Raw genomic sequence first — 27130 nt, forward strand, 5'->3', positions numbered from 1 at the left:
AATAAAATAAATTACCATTGACCATACAACCGTGGACAAGCCTACCCCACATTCACGGTTCCACGTGTACAAAAATATAGATACAGGTCTTGTGCTTAGAAAAATAATCTCAAGTTTGGTTGATCCATTTAGAGATTTATGTGGTAAAGCAGCCGATTTTGGGATAAGCATATTTTTGAGGATTTACAGAATAACCAATGCAAAAAAAACAATTCTCTCCACATTCATTCTATATATGGAAAGGTTCATGTAACCTCACCAAATCTGATGTGTATTCAGATGTGCCCATATCAATTGCTTGACAAATTTGGGGAACTTTTGTGCACAGTGTCAAAATTAACAGAGGAAAATATTTTCTCATTTTCATATGTAAAGCATCATGTATCCATAACTGTAGTGTCCCTCCCACCATAATACAAAGATCAGAAATGTGTGAGAAGTAAAATCCATAACAAATAAGAGGTATTGTCAATACTAGCTTGAAACCCTTTACTTCCATTAAACAAAGACCAAGTATGAACCATCACTTTTCCTACCCACTGCACTGCAAATGATGGCCAATGAAACTAGAATGCTGTGTGTGTGTGTGCTTTAATTTACAAACAGAATATTTATAGATCCCATAATGCATATGACTGCTAACCAAACATGTCACTCACTGATGCAAATATAACATTCAGTCAAATGACCCAGAGGAGGCCAGATCCATAGTACACGTTTGGTTTCCCTTGATTTAATATGTAAAATGTTCTTATAAATACCTAAACATTCAGGTAATGCCCTCGACCAGGCTCCATTCCAGCATTCAACGATGCTGCTTCCAATCATTTTATGTAAATATTGACATTGGTATACCACCCTACTTCCTGATTCATAAGTCTCTCGTGTGGCAGTAACGTCACCATTGGGAATGGAAGGAGCAGGATCACAACTGGCTCCTATCTCTGAAATGAAAGAAATAAAACAATATTTGTATTTGTATTTATTATAAGAACAGAGGAAAAAGTGGGACATGGACATGGAACAAAACAAAAGGAACAAAAATACTTAAGAAACAGGTGCCTCCCAAAGGTCACATTAATCCAGGGCAGTTATCTGCAATCTGTGACTCATCAGATGTTTTGGACTAAGATTGGGATGATCCCTCACCATTGTATATGCTGGCTGTGGCTGATGGGAGTTGTAGTCCAAAACATCTGGAGAGCCAAACGTTGCAGACCCCTGACCTAGGCGGCAGGTTCTGCAAACTAAAGAGATGTGCTAGACAAATATACACATTTACATTATTACATGGCACTGGAAGCAGTGGCAGGGTCAGGTGAGGGGGTGGGTGGAATAGGCAATGGGAACTCCTTCTTTGGCAAGTAAGTGAAGTTTAAGCCAAGTTTTAAAGATATCCACAGTCAACCTGGCTTTGAATACAGTGGGCATCATCTACCAGTTAAGCAGGATGAGTAGGAAGAAAGAGTGGAAGAAAGAGGAGGCACAGGGGCATGGAGCAGTGAGGTTGATTGCAATGGAGGAGCACAGTCAACAAGATGGTGAATAGACAGAGATACAATCCGCTAATTTCTGAGCAGCAAGGTCATTGATAGAAGGAGCAGTTGCGCATGGAGTGCCAACCATCATGGTGTCGGGAGGTAGAAGAAGGGAAGGATCTGGGTATGTTGTAGAGAGAGTAAATAGTGAAGTTGAAGGTTTTCTTTAGCTGGAGGAAGGAGAAATGAGAAAGGCAAAAGACCGGGCAAAAGCAGTCCTTTAGTTTGCTGGGCATGAGTCTGAACTTTAGAGTTATCATAGTGTGATACGTAAGAAATGGATGAATCTTCTTAATGTTGACAAGAATAGCATAATCAGCCGAGGAAGTTGTAGTGATGAATGTTTGCAGTCTGAGGTCACTGTCAAAGAGAACCCAAGGTTGCGAGCCTAGAGAGTGGATGCTAGGTGGACAGGCAGGAATTAGATAGTATAGGCCAGGGGAGGGTTGGCAATGGAAGCAGGGAGAAAGATGACTTCCATTTTTGAAGAGTTCAGTATGAGGCAGAGGAAAGGCATCCAGTGATCGATTGCAGTGAGACAGTTGAGCATCTGTTTTGAGATGGCTGGTGAGGCTGGGGGGAAGGAGAGAGAATGTGAGAGTCAACAGCAAAGAGGTGATAGTGACAGCCGAAGAAGAAGATGAATCCTTCTAGAGCAGATGTACACATGCTTAAGAATAGCGTTACAAAGACTGATACTTGGGGGACCCCAACAGGGGGTGGGGTGGAATTAGAGGTTTTCAAGTTTCAGATAATTTTAAAAGAGTGCTCTTACAGATAGGAGGCAATTTTGGAGCACATTTGCTAAACCCAAGGACATGCACAAGTGACATCTCAGTGTAGTGTTGTCTACAGAAGCCAGCTTGAAGTAGATCTCCAATGTCATCCTCAAGGTATTTAGTGTTGCAGTTAATACCACCCACTCAAGGCTCCTTGAATATTGAGGAAGGGAGATACTGGGTGATAGTTGGCTGGGGCATCTGACTTAGCATAGGGTTTCTTCAAGAGGGTTAGAACAGTTGCAGATTTATAGGAGGCAGGGAAGTGTCTAGCAGAGAGAGAAAGGTTAAAGAGAGCAACAAAATAAGGGCAGGTGATTGAGCCTAAGGGCCTGATTCACACAATGTTTTCCTATGAGGTTGCACCATTATAAAACGCGTATGTGAATCAGGCCCTATTTTGACGAGCAAACATATCAATACGAGATAAGGATGGGTTGGTGCTGCAGAGGATGGGTGCTAATCTAGTTGGAGAGGTAGGGGAGAAGTATTTGTGACTGGAAGGAGTAGGGGGAGAGGTGGTGGACAGAAGAAGGTTGGGGCGGGAGAGAAGGGAGTGATGTGAGAGTGTTATGAATTTTAGAGATTCCAGAGGAAAAGTAGTAAGTCATTAGTAGGGATGGAAGAGGAAATGGTTATTGGTTTGCGAGGCATGGGGTCTGAGCAAAGCTTGGAGCGTAGACAAATGTCTGCAAAGAGAGGAGATTACATTTGGAAGTAGGAGAATATTGCAGAGTTCAGTGCAGAGGTGAGACCAACAATTTTACCTTTATAGGTTAGGAGGAAGGTGGGTGTCTGGATTTCAGAGGTGATCCATGCCAGAGGACAGGGACAGAAAGGGGTTATTGTGCATGAAGGGTAGTTATAGTGTTGGTTAAAGGGAGCCATCAGTGAATAAGTGGATAGAGAAAATCAGAATAGCTGCAGTCAATGGAAGAGGCATGGACATGGGAGGAAGGCAGGATAAATGTACTCACATCATCAAACCCTGCTCTAATTTACTATGTAATTGAAGAGGGGAAAAGAGGAGTAGATGGTGGAGGGGCTAAGATGTTAAATTGAACAGTGAAGCGATCAGAGGGTAAATGGTTAATGAAGAGATTAAAGGAGGGTAGCGAAGTAGAGAAAAAGACCAAGTCGATAAGGTTCACACCAGAACGGTTAGGCTGGTCTTGGAGGGAGTAGAGATTGGTCATACAAGAGGGAATTAAAATCAAGGCGGGTGTCTGTGGCAGGATTGAGAAGGTTACAGTCCTCCAGCATGAAGATGGAGTTGTAGGTAGAAATGTTTTACTTCAAAAGGTTTTGAAGCCAACACATTTGTATGCCACAAAGAAATCTTATAATGCAGATGGCAGCAGTTAAATCAACAATACATTCATAAATAAGGGGTTATTTGACAGAAATGCAAATTGCCCTTTTTTGCAATTCCCTCTTTTCCGGCTCTTTCCCACCTTCCTTTACATACCAACACACACACACACACAAACACATATATATAACTGCAACTCTGAAGAAGAGCGTGTGAGTGTGAAATATGTTGTTGTGCCCATGGTTTGTTTCACCGGGCAATAAAGGATTACATATTTTATGATAGCTGAGAGCCTCCAGATTCCAGAGTGTGGCTGACCTTGGACCTTTAGGTATCTGTTTAGAGTCACATACTGTGCACAGGCCACCATGCAGTGGTTGGTGCAGAGTATTACAAGTTGTTTTTTCTAAGGTGTAAGGGCATCAACATTTGCAGTGCTGCAGTGGACTGTTATGGAAGACTCTACCAAGCTTCTATAAGCGCAAATTGGATTAATCTACGGTGAGAGGTACGCGAACAAGCTGCAGAGGCATTCACGATAGTGACGGCGCATTCAGGCAGCACTCCAGTGAGGGTGGGGAGAGGGGAACCTTGTATGCTTGTTACTTACCGGACTAGCAGTTAATGAAGCAAGTTTGAGAGGTGCTCTCTCGTGCATGCCAGTACTGGCTTTCAGTAATTGTGGTACTGACCTCTAAGCAAAATTATCCAGAAGCAGACAGTGGTTTTGATATATATGAGGGTTGTTCCCTGATGATGGTACTAGATGTCCAAAAATGCGTAGGATTTGTTTCAACATAAACCCTCATTTAGGAATCTGTATTATATTGTATTAACAAGATTTTGATTGTAAACTATGAGATGGGGACAAGAGATTTATGTTTATGACAACAATCATTGGTTGTTTTTTGGTTTTATTCTGTTGAGGGTGTCACCTTAGTTGGTGATTGAATAAGGATCTGCAGCGTTGAGACTCCTGTCATTTAATTAACTTTTGGGGAGTTACAGAACTCAATTGATTCATGTTTTCTTATGTATTGTGTGTTAAACGAGGAACTTAATTTTTTTATGAAAGGGTATATTCTGATTAAAATAATTTTGACTATGCGATGTCTATACAGCTGTTGTGTGATATTTGTTAAACACAACTAGGTCCAGTGGGCCACACCAGATGAGTGTCTAGGTAGCGTTCTGGACAGTCTTTGTCCAGGCTACTTTAGTGTGTTCAGTGCTGCACACTACCCTTATGTGTATACCCATTATGAGTCAACATCCTCATATGATTCCTTTTCTAAAAAACTCACACATGGTAGCAGAATGTATAGAAAGTAGAGCTAGTGTTCTATAGCTCCCATGTCAGGAGGTTGGATAGGTACATGTGGCTCTAAAGAGATACATGATACAGAAGACGGTTAGTGGCAAGTAACAACTGGCTTCTGAGGCTTGCGATCTGTTTATATTCACATGCTTTGCAAAGATTAGCAAGAAGTACCTGAAGTAGGCAGTGGGTGAGCTAAAGGAAGAGTAGTAAATACATACTTTAAAATCACTTGACCCTTGTGTGAATCTGCTCTTGTTTGTGTGTCTAAAGAAATTACTACACCTACCAGTGTCAGCTCCGTCAGTACTGGTCCACCTTGAACTAGATAATAATAGGGTCACAGATCGGATTTTGAATAGACCAGTTATGTTCTGGGCCAGGATTTGGAATAGAGAAGGGTTGGAAGTACATAGGAAGGCGTTGTCACATGTAATGAGCCATGAAGGGGAGAAAAGCCTAAAGTGGTTAGCACACGTGAAGGACTGTCTACTATAATTATGCATGCCTGATCTATGTAGTGAACCCCAGGTACCAGTGGTATGGAATTTGACTGATCTAATAAACAAGGTTAAAAAGCAAATGTATGACAAACTTAGAGTGGATGCCACAAAACTGAAGGTTGGTGGTGAATACCTTAATACCTCAGTAGAACTGGGGTTCAAGACTTACCTTGCCTCCACTCGTGTGCCCTTCGAGAAATCTCTTTATATCTGCTTTATGCTTGGATGCCTTCCAGTGGCTTGTCTAACTAGGAGGTGGCAGGGGTCCCAATCAGAGCTGTGCCCAATGTGTGGTTCTAGATCGGAAAATATGCTGCATTTCCTATTACTATGTAAAAAAACAGAGTGTTTGAGACGCATGTACCTGCAACGTATTCTGTTCAACACAGGAATTCGCCAAGCAGTGCCAGCTCTACAATTCCTAAAAGAATGCCTCCTTCCCTATGTGGTTTCTGACACGGAGCGTTTCATCCCTAGGGCATGGCTGTTGAGAGGCAGGATTATTAAGTATGGCCCTGTCAACATAGATAAGGGTGAGTGAGATTTGGTGGCTGCGAGCTTTGCTCTCACCAATAGTCACTGCACCTATATCTTGGCAGGATCCTAGCCAAACATTGACAAACAAAAGCATGAATTTTTATTGCAAAGTCCAGTATCTATACTACCTTGTATTGTAATTTCTGGTCCTATTTGCCCATTATGTTGTAAATAGTGTAACTGTATAGATCTCATTTATCTATCAACTGTGAATATTTGTACCTTTGTATTCTTTTTGTACAAACTGTATTTTATAACTTAAAGGTTAAAATGCTGAATAAAAGTATGTTTGATGATGATGTTTGTGTGTCTATACTGCAGTGTTTTGTAAAGGTATGAAGTTAACACCAAACAAAACGTTTTGCATATGTCTGCTAGCTGAAAATGTGCAATAAAAGCTAATACGGCTTATGTGTAGTGTGCCTTTGGAGTGAAGGGTAAGCATTTGTAATATTCTTGTTTACAACGTGCAATTCGACATGCAGTAGTAGCCTTTGATATCAGGTTACCCTCTTGCCCTGTGGTAAAAGACACAAAGATCTGTGCACAGCAAAACATGGCTGTGAATATCTACTGATGTCCCTGTGGTGTAAGAGGATAAGGGAAAATGGCCAGAAGTGCAATGGATTGGTTGAAATGGAACTTTGATATATTTTGATGAGAAATGAGGGTGAGTTTGATTAACCACCTTGTTGTTGTGAGGAGCCACAGAGGGATCATTAACTGAAAGTGGCTACATTTCACTGACGTTTCAAATAGATGTGACCACTACCAGAAAAACCATGTCGTAATTGAGCAACTTCAGGGTGGTCTTAATGATTGGCTCATTTGGGAGTCCCATTAACCTATACAGCGCTGTACCCATATTCCAGCTTTGTGCCAGATAAACGACAGGTAGATAACTCATTCCACGAAAGCCTAAACCACTGGTATTTTCCATCAGAATTCCTTGTGCTGTGACTTGGTGCATGCAGCACGAGATGCCCGGTGGAGCTTGACGGAATTGAGCACCAATCCAGAGTTAAGTAAGAACAGTAACTAGGTGACAATATCAGCTGACAAAAAGTCAATAGGGCTGATTTGTTTTGTTTTGCACCAATTGACAAACTGTTTTCATCTGTTGAAGAAACAGGATGTTGTCTTTATTGCCTCATGAAGTATCACAATGCATTGCAAGGGAAGATTAAAGTGGGCAAAATCTATGACCACAGAAGCCATGCCGCCAGGTTCAGGCCTTTTGGATTAGGGTGTGTTATTTTGTGGCTTCTCTTTGTTCTACTTCCATGTGAAGTATGTATGGGTACCACAGCTGTCGTGTCCAACTGGGCCCTACAGGATTTAATGCTGCATTTCCTTCAATCAATATGTAGACTAACCCATGTAGGATGGGAGTTGGGGGGGGGGGGAGTAAACACCCATCCCTAACCAGTTCATCCATAGAGGAATGCCTAGAGACCCCATAGGTATGTATGTGGTGGATGAGACGTTTTAGCATTTTCTGTTGATCTTTGTTGCAAAAAAGTCTACACTTTGGTAATAGGCCTATTCGAAAAACTGGTGTGTACATTCATGTTTAGTCCCCATTCATGTTCTTGGGTTACTGTCCTAATTGGGGTATCCACTAGACAGTTGTGTATCCCTGGTATGCATCCTACTTGCAGGAGCACTTATTGATGGATGTGCCAATGGCAGATTTGTTGGGAAATCCTCGGCCAGTTTGGAGTTGAGTTCCACCTTGTCTGTTGATGGAAAACATGGCTCTAATGTGGTCTGTACTGAGCACCATACTTTTGTGACGTATACATACCTGGACGGCTTTAAGTGTGTATTTTACTGCTAGTATTTTCAGTACATTTACATGGAGGTTTGCCTGCTGTTGGAGACTGCAAGTGAGCTTCCCATCTCACCAAAGATGTGATTTTTTACAGTGCTCACTTGCACTGTTAACAAATGCTCATAAATTTTTCTGAAATAAACACTATAGTATCCCATGTGCCTGTCCCTTGTGACCATTGCCCTGACAAGTATTCTTGTTAAGGAAGCATGTCTAGACGTGAGTAAGGAATATGTATGATGCCGTCATGCTAAGGCACTTCATGAGTGTTCGCACTTAGATCTCTTGATGTGGCAGGAATATGTACAAGCAACTGTTGCAACCTATTCTTCGATGGGTAGCCATTTGCCAATTTCATGTTTAGCTGCGCTCACAGGAATGCCTTGTTTCTGCTGCGCTGAAGGCTTTGACTTTCCTATGGTTAATGGGAAGCCTGGGTGATGCAAGAGATTATTCATAGTTTGAGTGTTGTGTTGACCCTATTTGACACTGTCCCCTATCATAAGCCAATCATGTGGGTACAGATTTACTTTAATTCCTTTTCTTCACAGATGTGCAGTCACTACTGTGAACACCTTTGTCAATACACACGCAGCGGATGCCATCCCAAAAGGAGGCACTTTGAACTGGTAGTGGTGGTTGCCATCCTGAATCGCAGGTATCAGCGATACAGGGAGAAAATTAAAATATAAAAGTATCCATCTTACATGACCAATGTGGCAATGTAGACTCCCTGCTACAACAACAGGATCACCTTCTGGACTGTAGTCATGCAGAATTTGTGTGGCTTTACGAATATGTTTGGTGGCATTAATTCTAGAACTGGATTCATGGTTTGATTTATTTTGGGAATTAGAAAGTAAATTGAGCAGATAACTGAACTCCTGTCAAGAGGTGGAACAGTCTCTATGAACCCCTGCCGCCCCCATTAAGCCTTTAGTAGAACACCTCAAACATCTTTGAGCAAGGCTGCACGCTGCTTTGGTAGATTCAGCTTGTTGATGGTATATTTTGTAGCTTGACAATGAGTTTTGAGGTAGTGAATTGGGATTGCAGGTAGTGCACGTATGGATAGATTTCAGAGGTTTGGCCCCATGTACCTTGAACAAATGATATGACCTGATTTAAAGGACTGAAGGTTTGGTGGCCTTGCCCTCAGTATAGCCTGTGTGGTCTGTAAACCCTGCCTCTGGCATAGGGCCTGCCTGCCTGTTCTCAACTGGTTCTCCTCCTACCTATCCAATCGCTCCTTTGCAGTCTCCTGGGGCGGCCACATCTCTTCTACCTACTCCCTCGATTTTGGCTTCCCCCAAGGTTCCGTGCTCGGCCTTTTCTCTTTTCACTTTACAACTCCCTCCTAGCTCCAATCATCTCCTCCTTTGGTGTCTCTCATCACTTCTACGCCGATGACACCAAACTCTTCCTCTCCTTCACTCCCGACATCCACCTTAAACTCTCTTCCTGTCTCACTGGTATCGATTCCTGGATGTCCTCCCACTTTCTTACCCTGAACACTGATAAGTTCTATTCCTTCCTGCCAACACCCTCCCTCCCCATCTCCCCCTCCCTTTATCCTCTCTCCCCCTCCCAGCTCCCCATCTCCCCCTTCACCCGCAACCTTGGCCTCCACTTCGACTCTAACCTCACCTTTGCTCACCATATCTCTCTTACCTCCTGTGCCTGTCACTTCCACCTTTATAACATTCACAAAATTCGATCCTTCCTTACCTTCAATGCCACTAAACTCTTAATATCTTCTTTAATCTTCTCTCGACTCTTCTACTGCTCTGCTCTCCTCTTTGGCCTACCCGCCTCATATCTAGCGCCCCTTAAGTCTGTCTACAATTCTGCCATCCGTTCTCTCTGTCTCCTCTCTCCTTACGTTTCTATTTCTTCTTCACTATTCTCTCCAGGCTGGCTCCCATTTCACTCTCAACTCAAATTCAACTTCCTCTGTCTCGTCTTCAAATCTCTATATGATCTTGCCCCACCTTACCTTTCCTCCCTCCTCTCATTCTACTCTCCCTCTCGCTCACTCCGCTCTGCTGACCACTCCCTACTCTCTGTTCTACCTGCACCCTGCACACCATCCCGCTTCCGTTCCTTCCAGCTCCTTGCCCCACTTCACTGGAACTCTCTCCCTCTCCCTATCCGCTCCATTAACTCTTATTCATATTTCTGCACAACCTTAAAATCCCACCTACTCCAACCTACTACCTGACAGTTCTCTACTGTCTCTTTCACCGTTCTATTCCGCTTATGTATATTGTAATGATCTTGGCAAATTGTTCTACATATTGTTCTCGGTTATTTGATTCATGAATTGTATTAACTTGTTTCTTATGTAATTCCTGTTGTTGCCATGTAAAGCACTTTGCCTTAAAGCACTATATAAAATTCAATAAATACAAAATACAAATACAAATGTGCATGTTTTTACTCTAATTGGCCTGTTTTTACTCTAATTGGCCCTGTCATTACAGGCCAGTAGGCCATTTTTTTCAATTTGTGATTTGTAGACTGTATCCCACAGTTGTCGCCATCTTGTATGCCATTTGATATGCCATTTTACTTTCCTTTTGTAATGGGGCTTCAGATGTTGATGCAGAAGGCCACACCTATTCCTTGCCATGGTTATCACAAGTGATACAAGTATGGCCTATGCCCATACATTGGGCCTCATCACGACCTCGGCGGTAACCCTTAAATCCAGCGGTAGCGCTATTACCGCCGGATTTAAGGGTCCGCTGGATCAGGGCTTCGGCGGATTTCAAACCAGCTCTGAGCTGGTGTGAAATCCGCCGAGAATTCGCGCTAATACCGCCGGCGGGAAATCCGCCCGCGGTATGAGCGTGAAATTTCCCCATTGAGCCCAATGGGGAATGGGGCATTCCCGAATGGGCTCAATGGGGAATGGGGACTTCCAAGTCCGGCCAACTCCTGATCCCGCGCTATTAGCGCCGGGGGCTATGGCGGTCGCGCTAATAGCCCCCGCGCTAATAGCGCTAGCGCTACCGCCGAGGTCGTGATGAGGCCCATTGTTATAATCTTCAAGTTATGGTACATGTTTTTTCTGAATCCTGACATATACAGATCTGCGAGTCAGAGGTTTGGCTACTGTAAGTTTGATTTATTTTTCACTGACTTTGGAGTGAGCCCCAGATCTTGCTGTTCTAACATGTCTTCCTTGAAATCCATGTCTTCTCCCCCACTTCAGTAGCAGTGGCAGAATTTGCTGCTGCTCTCTTAAATTTTGCAAAACACTTCCCTAGATCATCAGTCAGTGTGTTTGAGACTGGTGAGTCAAGCCCTCTGGAGAGCCTATTGGATAATCGGTGCGACCTTCCTGTTTTTCGTCTTGAGGCTCTTTTCTTTCCTATAACTCCTACTCACTATAGTTCTCTTGTAAATCATCGCCATTAATTAAATCCCTTTTTGATGTCTTTGGCTGAGTCTCCTCCTCAATTGAGTTACGTTGTTTTGTGTTTCTCATGAAAACATTTACTCAGTGGCAGGAGTGCTGGGTATAGGCTGAACGATCCTCTCTAAGGGTTCATCCTCTTCATTCTCTTGCACATGTTCTGTTTTGTCCTCAATAAAGAGGACCAACCGAGGAGATGCGTAATATCTAAATGACACTTACTAGGTGTGTGTCAAAACTATTTTCATGGAACGTCTAGCTGTTGGTGTCATATCCAATGGCGTGGAACTTAGCTTGGCCCCCGATGTTTGTGAATGTTTCCCTGATACATTATTATTCCAAGTTTCCGTGTGGTAACAGTTTGAGTCATGGGTGCATCAACGCAATGTTTCAAATTCATTTTTTGTTAATCAGCATGATCTTTGATGCCATGTTTAATGGCTGGCTTCTTGAAGCAATGAGTTGCAGTTGATGCCATGCAGGTGAAGGTCCTTCTGAGCTTGGCATGCTTTGGCTCTGGGTTTTTGCGTTTTTTGCAAAGCAGCCTCTTCGTATCCGTCGGAATTTTCCTGGGCTCATTTGCATAGCATTGAGGAGCAAAGGCCTGGCTGTTAGGGCTCTTTACTCGTGAGCTCAGATTCTGCCTCCTCACAGTCTAACCCAACCTTTCTTCTGGGTTAGCACCTTCTCAGTGCACAGCGGTCGTGGATGGTTGAAAACCTGCACTCATAGAGCAAGCGGCCCACCACTTTTCTCTTTGAGCCTTGAGTTTCTTAGTCTTAAACCATTCACATGCCAGGAACTTGTCCCCAGCATGGTCATGGGGCGTGCATTTATTACACACCTGGTAGGTGTGCTGCACTGCGAATTTGGTCTTACAGTTAGAGCAGTACTTAAAAGAGGATTCGCAATGAGTGTATTGTGGTGGGATAGAAAGAGAGAAATGCAAGTAGGTCATTCTCAAGAATTCAGAAGATATAGCCCCTATAGTTGTGCCTGCAGGCCCTTCTTATCTGCTGACAGCTGCCTTACCATCACCCAAGCTGCCATCGGCTCTCAACTTGACTATGACAATGTTCTATTGTGGAATATCTATAAAATACAAGTTATCCAGGACAATGCACTGCGTGCTGCCCTCAACATTCCAAAGCGAGAACAGATCTCAGAGACCAGAAGATCCGCTCACTGACTCCCAATTCGAGAGTGTATTACTTTCAAAGCATTTTCTATTACCCATAAATAACTCTCAAATTCGCCCCTCCTTACCTTGCACAGAAATTCACAAAAACTCAGTCACTGAGACCAGCCAGAGCTGCTTACACTCACCATCTCATGACTCCAAGATTCAGACAAGCCAGAGCAGGTGGCTCCAGCTTCCCGGTTATTGCAGCGAAGCTGTGGAACACACTACTGCCAGCTCTTAGAGCTGAGCAGTCCTACTGGTCCTTCTGCAAACTCTTGGAAACCTGGCTCTTCAACTATAAATCGCCTTAACAGCGACACAGACTATTTACCTCCTCTGTCTTTCATTTGTTCAATGATTTCTCACTATCTGTATCTTATAATGTAACTAGCGCCTTGATGCCCTCAGGTTTAGAGCACTTTACAAATGTAAAAATAAATAAATAAACTTAAATAGTCTTGTGCTGAATCAGTCCCCACAGGGGTGGCGTTGACCTTTGGTTCCAATTCACACTCTCCTCCATCCATAGTTCAATTGTCAAGGTCGAAGAAGGAGTCAACATTTCAGAGTCCGTTTCTTTAGTAATTGAGCATACAAGTGACTCCCACAACCACATCAATAATGCAAAACAATCTGAGGATGTTTAAGTGTGCAGCATTATGGGGACACATAGGATAGCGACAGTTTTGTAGCACCACCTGTCAACATCCTTTCTCTTTGGGATAATCAACTTGTAATACTCTACACAAACCAGTAGATGGTAGTCTGAGAAAAGCATGTGAGACTAAACAGATTCACAAGCCTCAGAAATATATATGGTGTATGTTACCTACCCTGCCATAGTCTTTTTCTGCAGGCAGTTCCTGGGCATACAAACATCTAGGGCAGAATTGGTACTTTATCAAGGTGAAATTCTCTGTGAACCAATGTAGACTTTCAGCCAACATCTGTATGCCCAAACATTTGCCCAAGTTCATGAACTACACACTCTCACAATGTGAACGAGGAAATAAAAGAGGACAACATTCGGAGCTTGTCATATATCCGTGCAAAGTCACAACAACAAAAAAAGGCAAGCTCTGTAGCTGCAAATGGAATGGTGGAGATGTCTGCCTGCCATTGTGGGGGAGTGGCTCAGAGTGGTGAGAGGAGATGAGTGAACAGAGCCCTCTATCCTTTTGCTGGTGGGAGTGTCATGTGAGCTCAGGAATACAAGAGCAATCAAGCATGGAGAGAGAGAGAGAAAGCCAAGTGGGGGATTTAAAAAGGAACAAACAGGCCTACATCATAGGGAAGTGGAAGAGAAATAGCTGAAGCACATGGTTAAAATGATGAGATTCACTCACTTTAACGTGTGAGAGTAAAAGGATGAAAAAGTGAAAAGATGGATAGGGAAAGCGATGATAAGAGGGAATATGCCATATGTGTGTTGTGAGAAACCTGAGGGTATTCTCACCCCAACTCCTCTTGGATCCTCTATGCAGGTGGCTAGGGAAGGGCCATCGCTTTTGGATCCCGTCCCTGGGGATGGACAAGCGAGGAAGGATCACCTGGGTGGAGGGACCTTGGGGATTGGGAGTGAGGTACCTTACGGCGAGACATGGTATCCCCTTTATCCTATTGACAACCAGTTTAACCCTCCCCGACCTTTATGGGTTATTGTAGATCAGCTCCCCTTGTCTCCTCTTTTGGGACACCTGACAATACCGAGACATGGAAGAGATAGCTGAAAGCAATGCACATCAAACACTCTCCCCTCTCTAGTACTGAGAGTAATACACACCACTTACTCTCACCACTTTGGTACTGGGACGAAGAAGAGGATGCCTGAGAGGTATGAAGGTGAGGTATATCCTTTTAATCAGGGTCATTCAAAATGTAATAATCGAATACACCTGCAGGCCATTAAAGGACCACAGGTGTATAAAAGGCAAAGACAGGAAGGCATGATAAGGAGAGACCTGGGGCAAGTTGGAAGAGCAGCTGAGACTCCATAGTTGCCCAGGACTAGCCGGTGGAGAATGGGAAACTGAGATGCCGAAAGACTGCAGAGTGAGGGAGCTAGAGAAAGTGTGATGAGGGAGCCACGTCTCCAGGGAGAAGTCCAGAGAAGGGAGTCGAGAGGCATCCTGATCCCTTATGCATTGATTAAGAAGAAATGCTTGTTCTCCTGGGCTGAGAAGGGAGCCCCGGATTGCCTGAGGGCCCGGTGATGAGGACCTGACCTCAGAGGAAAAATACGTTTTCAACAGAATTACAGCTGAAAGCCAAGAACACAACCAGTGAGTTTCAGATCATGTAAAAGGCGCGAGTGAACACAATGTGGTAGAATATAATTGCGTGTAAGGAAATGCATGTTTACAATCTCTGAACAATATTAAAGAATGAGCAATGATAGAATGGAAACTTAAAGGGATGGTCTAGTAAACATTTTTATTTAAAAAATAGATAGGCAACATAAAAAAAAAAACTAGCATTCTCCGTTTTAAAACTTCCTATGTAAAATTTTGAGCTATTCAAGCTCAAAATTTGCAAAAGCAAGCACATGGGCGCATCCATTTTGTGAAATGGAGGCCCTCCTGTGCTGGCTTTTGCTTTTGCGGCACTAATGAAGGAAAAGCCAGCCAGCTGTAGTAAACAAAGGCTACCGCTGGGTGGCTTTCCCTTCATTAGTGCTGTAGGCGGAGGACGGGGACCGGAGACCAGAGCAGGAAAGCTGCAGCTGAATCTCGGTAAGTGCTATTTATTATTTTTTTTAAAATAAGCACTAGCTGCGTTTTTTTTTCTAAGTTTTCCGGGCTGGAGGAGCCCGGAAAACTTAGAAATAAAACAGCAGCTTTAAAAATGTTGTATTTATGTTTGCGGTCGCTTTTGAAGCGACCGCAAACATAAATACAACGTTGTGTTGGAAAACGCTGCAGTTTTTCTTTCCAAGTTTCTCAGGCTCCTCCGGCTCGGAGGAGCCTGAGAAACTCGGAAAGAAAAACCGCAGCGTTTTCCAACACAACCGCGTTGTTTCTGCCTGAATCTGCTTTACCATTTGGGGCTCTCGGGCTCCCCATGGGGCCCAAATGGTAAAGCAGATTCAGGAAGAAACAACGCGGCATTGCGGAAAACAACCGCGTTGTTTCTACCTGAACCTGCTTTCAGGAAACACACGCGGTTGTGCCGGAGGAGCCTGAGAAACTTGGAAAGAAAAACCGCAGCGTTTTCCAACACAATAACGTTGTATTTATGTTTGCGGTCGCTTCAAAAGCGACCGCAAACATAAATACGTTTTTAAAGCTGCGGTTTTATTTCTAAGTTTTCCGGGCTCCTCCAGCCCGGAAAACTTAGAAAAAAAAACGCAGCTAGTGCTTATTATTAAAAGAAAAATAAATAGCACTTACCGAGATTCAGCTGCAGCTTTCCTGCTCTGGTCTCCGGTCCCCGTCCTCCGCCTACAGCACTAATGAAGGGAAAGCCACCCAGCGGTAGCCTTTGTTTACTACAGCTGGCTGGCTTTTCCTTCATTAGTGCCGCAAAAGCAAAAGCCAGCACAGGAGGGCCTCCATTTCACAAAATGGATGCGCCCATGTGCTTGCTTTTGCGAATTTTGAGCTTGAATAGCTCAAAATTTTACTTAGGAAGTTTTAAAACGGAGAATGCTAGTATTTTTCTTTTTATGTTGCCTATCTATTTTTTAAATAACATTTTTTACTAGACCATCCCTTTAAGGAATACTAAGTAACAGAGTGGTTGTGTATCAAGAGATACGTTCTCAAAAGTCTCTGTATGAAGAAAGAAAGACTTTTACAATAAGGGGAGCTACACGAGATTGTGAATTGTGAGCAAAATAGCATTTAACAAAAGGGGAGCTACACGAGAGATGAAGTGTGAGCAAAATCCCCAAGAAAGGCTGTTAAGAATGAAATACAAATAAATGAAAAAGAAACAGGATATATAAATAATGATTTCCAAGGAAGAGGAAAGATTAAAGAAAACCAAAGAGAAAAGGCAGAAAAGTTTAAAGTGAATGTTGAAAGAAAAGTGTATATTGATGAAAGTGAACCTTAAGGAGAGGGCACATCTAAAGCCCAGGGCACCTGGTTCTGTGGCCTGTAACGGGTGGATCGTGCGGTCAGACAACTGCGCCTTTGTAAATGAAAGTACTGTGAACTTGTGGCAAGTGAAACCTGAGACCTGTTGCCATAGAACTGTGTTGAACTTGGGGAATGGTATCCTGACCCTTAAGGTTGGAACAATATAACTTTAAACCAAGAGAAGCGAACCTGAACATTATGGTGAACTCCTGATATTTGGGTAGGTAAAGCTGAAGAATAAGTATGAGCTGGAAATAGCTCAGAACTTTACTTTCGGAACACTGCTCATTTATGGTTGACATCGCTACACATTGTTTTGATGTTAGTTGTGAGGGCAAGCATAGGCTTTGGACACAAACAGACATTTCAGTTGAACTTACTGACAGAGTCCTTAGTTTCTTTACATAGGGGAATCCTACCTTAGTATATGGCAAGTTAGGTCTTGCACCATCCTTACATTTAAGTTAATAAAGGTATTTTTGTTACATTTAATCTGTTGTGTGTGTCTCTTTCCATGATGCCAACCTCACAGTGTTTGTGTGTGTTTATATGTAAAGAATATATATATACACAGTTAAAAAACATTAGTTGAAGCACCATCAAGCTGAAACAATATGATGCAACAAAACCCTTCAAATTTGGTAAAGAAACTTTAGTTGAAATGAGCCCCCTGAAATTTGGCAGGTGATCAGCAAAAACATATTTCCAAGCACACATTATTATGAGGCCCATAGTATGTAATCATACTCCTTTAGCATGGTCCTGCTCCTTCACCATTGTCTTTCATCATAACCCTTATCCATCATAGTTCTACTGGTCTCTCATGTTCAGTCATTATAGTCCATCATATTCCTCCTTTGTCATAATCCTGTGTCATAGACCTTTGTTATATTCATTCTCCATCATAATCCCTCATCATACTCCTTTTCCTTCATCAATGCCTTCTCTCATAGTCTTTCACCATAGTCCTTCTCCTTCATCAAAGTCCTTCATCATAGTGCTTTGACTTCAACGTAGTCCTTCATCAGATATCTTCTCATTCATCATAGTGAATCGTTGCAGTGCTTCAACTTCATAATCCTCTGTTTTCATAATCCTTTCTCATAATACTTTTTCTATGCCCCCACCGATCTTCTGCAAAGTCCTTTTCCTTCATCATAGTGCTTCTTCATGGTCCACATGTCCTTCATCATAGTCATTTGTCATACTTATTTGCTACAGTCATTCATCATAGACCTTTCTCCTAGTCTCTCATTCATCCTTGTCATTGTCCTACTTCTCCATCATAGCACTGAGTTCTAGTGATTCTCCCTCGTCCAAGGACTTCATGTGTATTATCATAGACCTTTTCCTTCATCGTAGACCTGGTCATTTATCCAAGTAATTCCCCTTTGTCTTAATCCATCTCCTTTCTCATTTTTTTAGCCCTTCATACTTCATCTCATCCTTCATTCTCGTCCTTCAACCTAGTCCTGGCCCTTCACACTAGGTCTTCTCCTTCATCCTTGTCATGTGTCCCAATATGCCAGCTTCATCCTTTTATTAATTTCTTCTAGTGCTTAGTATAAGATCTACTTTCTTGTTCATCCTAGTCCTTTTGTTTTTTTCCAATTACTTCATCCTAGTACTAATCCTTTAACCTAATCCTAGTCCTTCCTCCTAGTCCTTTGTTTTAATAATTTGCCCCAGTCTTTCTCGCAAGCCCATCTCTCAAGTCCTTCTCCCTGTCCTCCTCTGGAATCCTTTTCCATGTCTTCCATTCTTACATTCCTTTGTCAAAGCCCTATATTTCCATATGTCTTCATTGTCCTGCTGTAGTCCCCCTGCTAAATCCTAGTCATGTGTCTTAGTCCTTCAATTGCCTTAATCCTTGGGGCCCTTCTCCTTCATTCTAATCCTTTTCCTTTGTCATAGTCCTTTGTCCTAGTCAGACTGTCTTTTAGGCACAGTCTCTCAGCTAGTCACAGTTTCCTCCTTATTTACCTGTTTTACGTGATCAATATTTTCTCCTTTACCCCTCAGTATACAGAGAGTAACAGATCATGCAATACTAGTTGTGTGATAAATGGCTGTACTGCATGCATTTTCTTTGAGCTGGAACTGTGCCTTTTTGTTCCAACACAAATTCCTGCCTACACATAAAAATTAGTGAAAAATTGCAAAGGCCCAAACCTTTTGCTTTGCAAATGCTTGGTATTCATACAGGGTGGCACCATTTATAATCTGCCTTTTTGTGGGGCAATTATACAAGTATGGTCACTCAATGCAAGACATCTCTGGCTGATATTGACAGAGCATTACATTTAACTAATACACATCATTATAAGACCATATGCATTCATGCTGTAAAAAATATCCACATACTATTGCAGGCAGGTGGATTTGTCCATTGGCCGTCCATACATGTTATGAGTTGACCTTTTTCAAAAACATATTCAGCATCACATTTGTAGGTGACTGTATTGCCGGAATTATAGCTTTGCCTTCTTGGACTTTGGATGGATCCATGATCAATCTCTGGTGGAGCAGAACATGATGTAGCTGGAGAAACAAAACAAAAAAAACAGTAGTATTGGACACCCTGTTAACACTCAAGGCTGAAGGAAATAGAACCTGCTTCAACCACATGATTTAACGTGCTGGAATTACATCAAGAGCACAACAATTTAATTTATACAGACTTACTTTCTGAAAATAACGTTGATATTAGTTACATGGAACAGAATGACCTATTCCACCACTTGCTTAATTGTTAATGACCTTCATGCAACTCCCTTTCTTCTAATGTCAGCCATCAGGTCCCTTTCCCTTCTGTGCATCACCCCACCCCAGCCTATACACTATACCGCTAACCCACACCTCCCTGCTGCCTTCCCAACATTACCCTTCTTTATAGCTAATTCACCAGCTCCACTTTACCTGAAAATGCCATGCAGGTTGCCTCAACTTCATCGACATCAATTGCTTTGACTTGTACTATGCCTCGCTATTCATCATTGTACATTCAATCTCTTTTGACCCTGTTCCACCCATGGGTAATCCATACCCGCCCTATCCCTTCACATGTTCCACACCCAACTTGCTCAATCAAACTTCAAAGTGTTGTAAGGTGCATGCATGCATCTTTCTGTCAACAAGCCTCCCTTATCTACAAGAAGGTTCTGTCTGTTTTTAAGATGGCAGGAATTTGCCTTAAGATTTTTGGAAATGTGACTGAACACACATGAAAGCCACTTTATAACCCCACCCCAAGTACAGTGCCATCCTCCAAATCCATGCGCTTTGGGGGACTGCTCGTCAACCTCAATTAATTAATTTCCACCATGCTTGCAACACCAATCTCTACAGGGCTGGTGCCCTGTTGATTTAATGGTGTATCAATACATGTTATGCCCCCAGTCCTTCTCCTGTCAGGACAGGTACTGCCATAGGAAAGAAAGTAAAGTAACAACATTATTGCATTGTGAACATGACTTTACGTATCCACTTTGACACCTACTGTGAAGAAGGACCCCGTTTCTGCAGTTTCCATGTACACAAACAGCTAACTACGCATGTGTCACATCCTCAAAACCCAATGGCACGGGCTCCACGCTGCCTTCTCGGGTGGGATGAAATTATTGGAGAAAAAAATGTTAAAGGTCGAAGGATGGAGGAGTGGTTACAGAAAGGAGAAATAGGGAGAAAATGTTAAAGCTCATCACCATAGTGAGTACCTTACATCACTGACGTGACCTTAAATGTGCAGGCAGGCCTTTATGAGCGGAATCATCTGGTGAACTAGCACTCGAGAAAGCATAACAATCCACAGAATGTGTGGATTTCACAGCCTCCAGGCCAGGAGACAAATCAAATGTGAGTCATAAATAGATAATGACAGTACGTGGAGTTCTTGTTCCTTTCCAAATAGAATGTGATCTCTCATGTGAACGCCAAACTCTGGAGCGATCTCCCTGAAACAGAGCTTGGGTTTGGAAAGCAAGGTAGTAAGTTAATAGCTTTATTGACTTGAAATTCAGAACCATATTTGGGCAAAGCAAATCAGCAATAAAAGCAGTTACAGCTGTAGGAATAAGACTTGTACATTACAACATCGCACTTGGACAACATTCCAATCTTTTATGCACTTTGCCTGCTCTGTTCTACATTGCACACTTCCAAAGTGAACGTCTTTCTTATTTACAGATAACGCTCATCATACCCTGCCTATGAAGATAATCTGGTGGACATGGTGGCTAACTGCTGCCAACACCTCACCATATTGAGAGATTTCAATCTTTGCCTAAGAAAGGAGGATACCTCAGGTACAATGTTGATGGCTGCAAAACTGGGTGCCTTACACCTCACACAATTAGCTAGAGTGCTCTCTCATGCTGCTAGACACATATTGGTTGATGTGTACTATAAAAGAAAATCACAATTGTCTTATTCCTGGGAGGACCATGTTTAGCAGTTTCACACAAGCAGCACCACTACCTAAATCACTCAAGCCCCCAACAACAAGACCATGGGAACAGATGAAACTGGTCACATGCCTCAAGAAAATTCCAAAAACCAAAACCCAGCAATCATTCAGAAACCAGAAAGGGAATCCAGATGAACAACTGAACAGCCTTCAAGCATGGGTATCACATATGCTTATCACACTAGCACAAAAGTGCCCTTCCAATACTCCAAAAAGAAGCATGTCTCCAAATGGTCAACCATCAACAAAAACATCTAAAACATCTAAAAAAATCAATTGGAGCCTCGAGAGAATAATTTACTACCAACAGCCAAAAGGATCTATCACCAACAACTCTGGATTTACAGAGAAGAAGTGGTCAAAGTAAAAATAATCACACCACATACATTTTACACAACACTGCCAAAAATGCATAAAGCCATCTGCCTGCAACACAGGACCAACATTCGACAAATCTTACACCACCAACTCCAGCAGAGGAAACAGCACAGAGCAAAGCGTCAGTACCTGCACTAGGTGTGTTCCGCCTCTTTTTGATCCTTCATTTCTGTTCCACAGTTAACAATATTAATCCAGCAGGTTAACCATAAAACCTATACCCACATCATGTACAGCCTAGCAGTCTGGACTCAGCCCATTATTACAGTCCCTCATCAATTAAGCTATTGTACAAGGCATCATCCAGGGAGCATTAAAAACAATGTGCATCAATTCTCTTCTCACAAAACCCACAGCTGAACACAATGACATTACAAGCTACCAACTAATCTCCAACACACCCTTCATCACCAAAAATGTGAGCAGTGCATCTTCCAGCAACTTCAGTAACACATGCAAACCACCATCCTTCTTATGAGTCACAATACAGATGCAGCCTAAGGAGTTGGCTAGAATTATGCTGTCATCTATCTGAGACATGCTGAAAAACAAAAATGAAAAAGAAGGGTTCTGCACACATCTATTACTGCACCACAATAATGATTAAGTTCCAGCCGAAATGATTTTCATGATTTGTCACATATTTATTGGTGGCCCTTAACGATGACACGTGTTTCGCACCCTTAGTGTGCCTTTATGAAATCAGGGCAATAGTTATTATTCAAATCTGTTGAGGTTCAAAAAAACCTTTCTGATGTCGTGTTGGTGATTAGAGTCCCATCAGACTCAAAAGGATTGCGGGAGCTTTACGTATCTGGATTAGTGCATCACACATCGGGTTCTTTCTAATGGCTGAGTCATCCCGGCCGTGAGTTGTATTTCAGTTAACAACAGATAGTATCTTGAATAATAACTATTGCCATGATTTGAAAAAGGCACACTAAGGGTGGAGAAACATGTGTCATCGTTAAGGGCCACCAATAAATATGTGACAAATCATGAAAATCATTTGGTTGGAACTTAATCATTATTGTGGCGCAGTAATAGATGTGTGCAGAATGTCTACGTTTCCTGCATGCACCATTGCGACACTATCAAAACTTGTACTTTTTGTCTAGTCGCGGAGGTCTAAGAGTGAGCTTGCAGAAAAAGTTCCCCTTGCCCTTTTTCCTTTTTATTATGCAGAAAAACAATGCTGATGCAAAGATGCCTAGTGCACTTATGCTACTGGACATCCCTGACACATTTTCCAGGACATTCTGATGAAAAAAGATTGGAGGAAATCAAATTAAACGCAACTACATTATGCTGGATCACACACTGTTCTTCACGCACAGAACAGAAATCACACAAATGGTCTTGTTCAGATCACGTACACGCATCCTCACCTGTCGAGGGCCCCAAGAAATTCAGCTTTTCTCCTTTTCTCTTCAATATATACATAGCCCTTCCTTTGGAACTTATAAATAACTCAGACCTCACATTTTCAAGTACACAGATGACACCTAAATCATCTACAAACTTACAAATACCTCCATACTAGATGTGAACACATGCCTTGTCTTTGCTGACTGATGGATGATGGCAAATAGACTGACATTTAGTCCAACAAAACTAAACCCATATGTGGCACCATCACCTAGGAACCGACACCAATCGTTTGGCTAGAAGGAATAGCAACCTGCTAACAGCTGAAGGCAACATTAAAAACCATAGCATGTTCATGGAAAATGCCTGCAAATTGGAATTGCATTAAAAATGCACTGCAAGAATCTGCTTCTTCTGAACTATCCAGCGCATCATGCTTTACCTGGCCTTCCCCTACAGAACAATGCCAGACATTACACTAGGACTCTCCAGACAAGATTATACCAAAACCTCTATGTGGGGCTCCATGATCACTTTCTGAGTAGACTACATACACTCCAAAGTGTGGCAGCGGGTCTCCTTCCATGAATGCATGAATAGAAACATAACAATCCAGCCCGACAAATGTTGCTCTTTCTCCCATTCAAATATAAATTACAGTTCTAACCTGTGTGCACTGCCAAACATACTTTCCATGACAGAAGTCCAGAAACCACTAGGAAAAATACATCCACTACAAGATTAGAATTCTGTGATCTAGTAATGCAACAGTGCCAAGTTTTAATCGGAAATGTTGCAGAGGATGGAGCTTCTCATTTCTCTCAACCAAGGTCTGGAACTTGATCTGCAGATGTCCGTGAACAATGGAAAAACACCCACACTTCAAAATATCCCTGAACACGTTGCTATTCCAATCTCACACTGGAATATCAGCTAAAAAGAAATTCTCATCTTTTTGACTTTGGCCAGCTATAAGAGACATGTGAATAAAACTATTAAGGTGGGATGCCTCAGACCTACCTGCCTCATGAATGAACGTCAAAAATAGCCTCTTGTAAGTAACGAGTTTAAGAGAAAACTCGCAAACTAGAAGAAACAGAGTTGGGACGATCTCTGCTTACTATCACCAACAAGTCACATGCCTATACCCAAAAACAAATGACATTCAGAAGAATGCACTCATTTGCAGGTTGGTCCCTCTGTGCCCCTTTAAATGGTATTGGAATGGTAGGAACTCGTTACCATGATATAAAAAGACTCTGCAAAACTGCTCAGACTACCAAATGCCAGATTAGTTTACTAATGCTACTGCTGACATACATAGTCCTGTCACTCAACCACACACCAGAGGCAAACACTGTCCCACAGTGCTTACCTCCAAACTATAGATGTTGGGCTCTCCCCTATGGATAAAACATACACCCAAGTGATAACACCACAAACCACTTAGGATCATACAAGAATCCAGGACTCAGGTACTTCTGATGTGACCTTTTTTCATTTCAATGCAGTTCGAGGTCTATGCCACACCGATTCTTTGTAAAGACCAAAAACAGTTTGTTTTTGTGTTGTTTATGTGCAGATATGCATCCATAATGATACTGCAGGTATTAACAAATACATAGTTGCATTTTGAAATGATTATTTATTAATCTAGGGGGTGTTTGATCGTGGGGGTGAGAGGATATGGTGTGTCTGGGCCTGAGGTGCTGTTTGTTGGCCTGAGATAGATGTAAGAGACGTCACCTTAGCAGACATACATTATTCATGAAGCGGTGCAAAATGCTTCTCTGCACGCATCCACGTGCCAGGCCTTTATGTGGGCAGCGGAAAGTCTTCTTTTACATACCAGTCATTGCTGGACTTGATTACCAATGTCATCATCACATTTGAATCCTTGCAACCCATCCCCATCCTCTCCCTTCACCTATATGATGTTGTCATATGCAGGCTTCTTGTGCGCTTCTTGGTCGGGCCCATGAGCTTTCTTCGACTCAATGGTGTCATGCAGCGTCAATTGGTTATACAGGATGATGGGCAGCACTGGCAGACGTGTTTGTGCCAACGAAAATAAATATAGTGTATGTTAAAGTCACAGAGCCTCACAAATGTGATTTAAAATAACAGACAATACTGTCTACACATACACTATAAAACCCAAAACATCAGTGTCAAGACCTTCCAAAAGAGATCTAATGACACACTTGTAATGGGAAGGGCTGTAAGGGTCAATAGTGGATAGAAAACTGTAGACAGTGCAGTCTCATGACAGTGCTGCCCTTCGGAAGTCCCAACAACGTATTATCGAGGGTAGGTGAGCTTTTTGGGTGGCGTGGTCTGCTGATATTGTTGTAGACACTGCTGCTCCTCATCTAGAGATGGGTGCTGATTGAATCAGGTTTTGGCAAATATTCATCAGTGGACCAGCAGTGAAACAGGACATGACAATCTCTCCCTCGTGATATGGCAAGGGGTCACCTTGTGGGAGTCTGTTTACAATCCACAAGGAAGGCTTTGCATGGTTGTGGCACAAGGCACAAACTCACCTTAATTTCCACTAACGACCTGAAAACTAGATGTCTCAGTACTTGTTTCCTTACTCTTGTTCAAAGGAGGTTTGCCTGGCATTTTGGTGCTGTACTGCCCTTGTGGGTGGGCCAAATACTGATATCCAAATGGATATTCCTCCTTTCTGAAGGGTGCAGTAAGCGAACATGTGGTGGTAGACCCTCCTGAGGGGAAGAAATTCCATAGAACAGGCAATTTGACCTATGTCCATTCTCAGAAGAGGGGCTCCTACGTTCCTTTGTAACTCAATCATAAACATGTTTTCTACATTTTGAAAATGCTGCCACATTAGTTATTCAAATATTTATGAATTTTGTAAAAATATGAATTGTTTCCTGTGAAGTTCTAGCTAAGTTTAAAATGTAGGTATTTATTTTGTGGGACTGTTATTCAACAGATTGTATACAAGTTATGCCACTTTCTTTTTTTTTTTTTTTTATTTAAAAAGTTGTTTTAATCAAGTAAAACTTGATTTTTCAACATACAAAATTTACATAACGTATTTAAAATTAAAAGAAAACATATTATGAAAAATAAAATTGATATTAACAAAAATTACGTCCATATACAAATTTACATAGTCAATAACAACAAACTAATTAAATACATATATATACCTAATCACTTTAAACAAAATATAATCAATCGAAAAACAAGTAATAGGATAAATCCTGTATCTTAAACTTGATTAGTGAACTCCTTAAGTGCGACTTTGTACACTAACTTTGCCTTTAAGTCCCAAACTATACAAAAAACTCAATATTGCATATCTAACAACTTTCAATTGACTATTAAATAGGAGAAACCAGCAACGTGTTTGAGACATGTTCATATACCCAGTAAATAAATGTTCAAAATGCACAGTTCTTTTTGCTTGCAAACTTTGGCATTCCACACATAAGTGTTGCATTGTTTCAATGGCTAATTGGCAAAACCGACACAAAGCATCGTCTTTTCTGGTAATTCTGCAATGGCACAGAATTTCTTTTGTGGGCCAAATATTTAATCGAAATCTTAAATAATCATCCCGCTGTCGGGAATGTGGGAACATCATTAAGTAACTTTCTGTGTCCCCATAGCGTTTTAAGGCAAATAGGTTGTTCATAAACTTTTTGTATAGGAGACATGCAGATCTTGTTTTTATCCAGTCATCCTCCCATATCCGTTTTTTTGCCTTAGTGGGATTGCCTAGCAATAGTGCCATTGAAAATCCGATATCAATAATGATTTTCTCTGCGTGATTTCGCCACGACACTGCAAATGGATCATCAGATCTTAAAAGATAAATAGCAATCATTCCTAACAACACAGGATGATTAACACTTAATATGCATTTTCGATATAATGAGCATAGCCTCCACTTATAGATGGCATATAAAGACAGGAGTCCTAGCTCGTGTCGCAGGATGCAAATGGGTTCTGACAATGGGAGGTTGAGAGCATGCTTCTTATAGCATCCTTCCATAATGGCCCAGTATTGATATGATTTTCCCAAGACAGCCTCTGAGCCGTAAAGAATTACCGGAATGAATTTTTGTCTATAATAAACCAATAATGGTACTATTGAAAACTTACAATATTTACTCCTTATTAGTCTGCTTTGTGATATAGCCGTCGTTAGACGCTGTTTTAGATGTTGATGATTCGCATTCTTATATGGTGAATTACTTATGAAGACCCCCAAATAGATATAAGAGGAAACTGAAGACAAGTTGACATTTTGTAAAGGCCATCTGTAGGTGGCTTTCCTTTGCATGCTTTTGCCAAACTGCATAACCTTTGTTTTACTTAAATTAAAGGCAATACAGTTCTTTTTGGTATAGGTATCCAATGCACACAAAATT

At 41.9% G+C, this 27130-nt stretch overlaps 1 protein-coding gene across 3 annotated transcripts in view; it reads right to left on the reverse strand.

Annotated features, from left to right (window-relative positions):
- The window catches only part of LOC138537982 (coagulation factor XIII B chain-like), a 1433866-nt gene that overhangs the window by 677900 nt on the left and 728836 nt on the right, over positions 1 to 27130 (reverse strand). For all 3 annotated transcript variants that reach the window (XM_069641496.1, XM_069641495.1, XM_069641494.1), the window contains 2 exons: positions 18872 to 19048; positions 762 to 944 (listed from right to left, as the gene is read on the reverse strand). In XM_069641496.1, the coding sequence (XP_069497597.1) occupies positions 762 to 944; positions 18872 to 19048 (360 nt within the window). The remainder of the gene's footprint in view (positions 1 to 761; positions 945 to 18871; positions 19049 to 27130) is intronic.

This window comes from Ambystoma mexicanum, chromosome 1q (genome assembly GCF_040938575.1).
Source record: "Ambystoma mexicanum isolate Mex_15411 chromosome 1q, UKY_AmexF1_1, whole genome shotgun sequence".
NCBI classification, from domain to species: Eukaryota; Metazoa; Chordata; class Amphibia; order Caudata; family Ambystomatidae; genus Ambystoma; species Ambystoma mexicanum.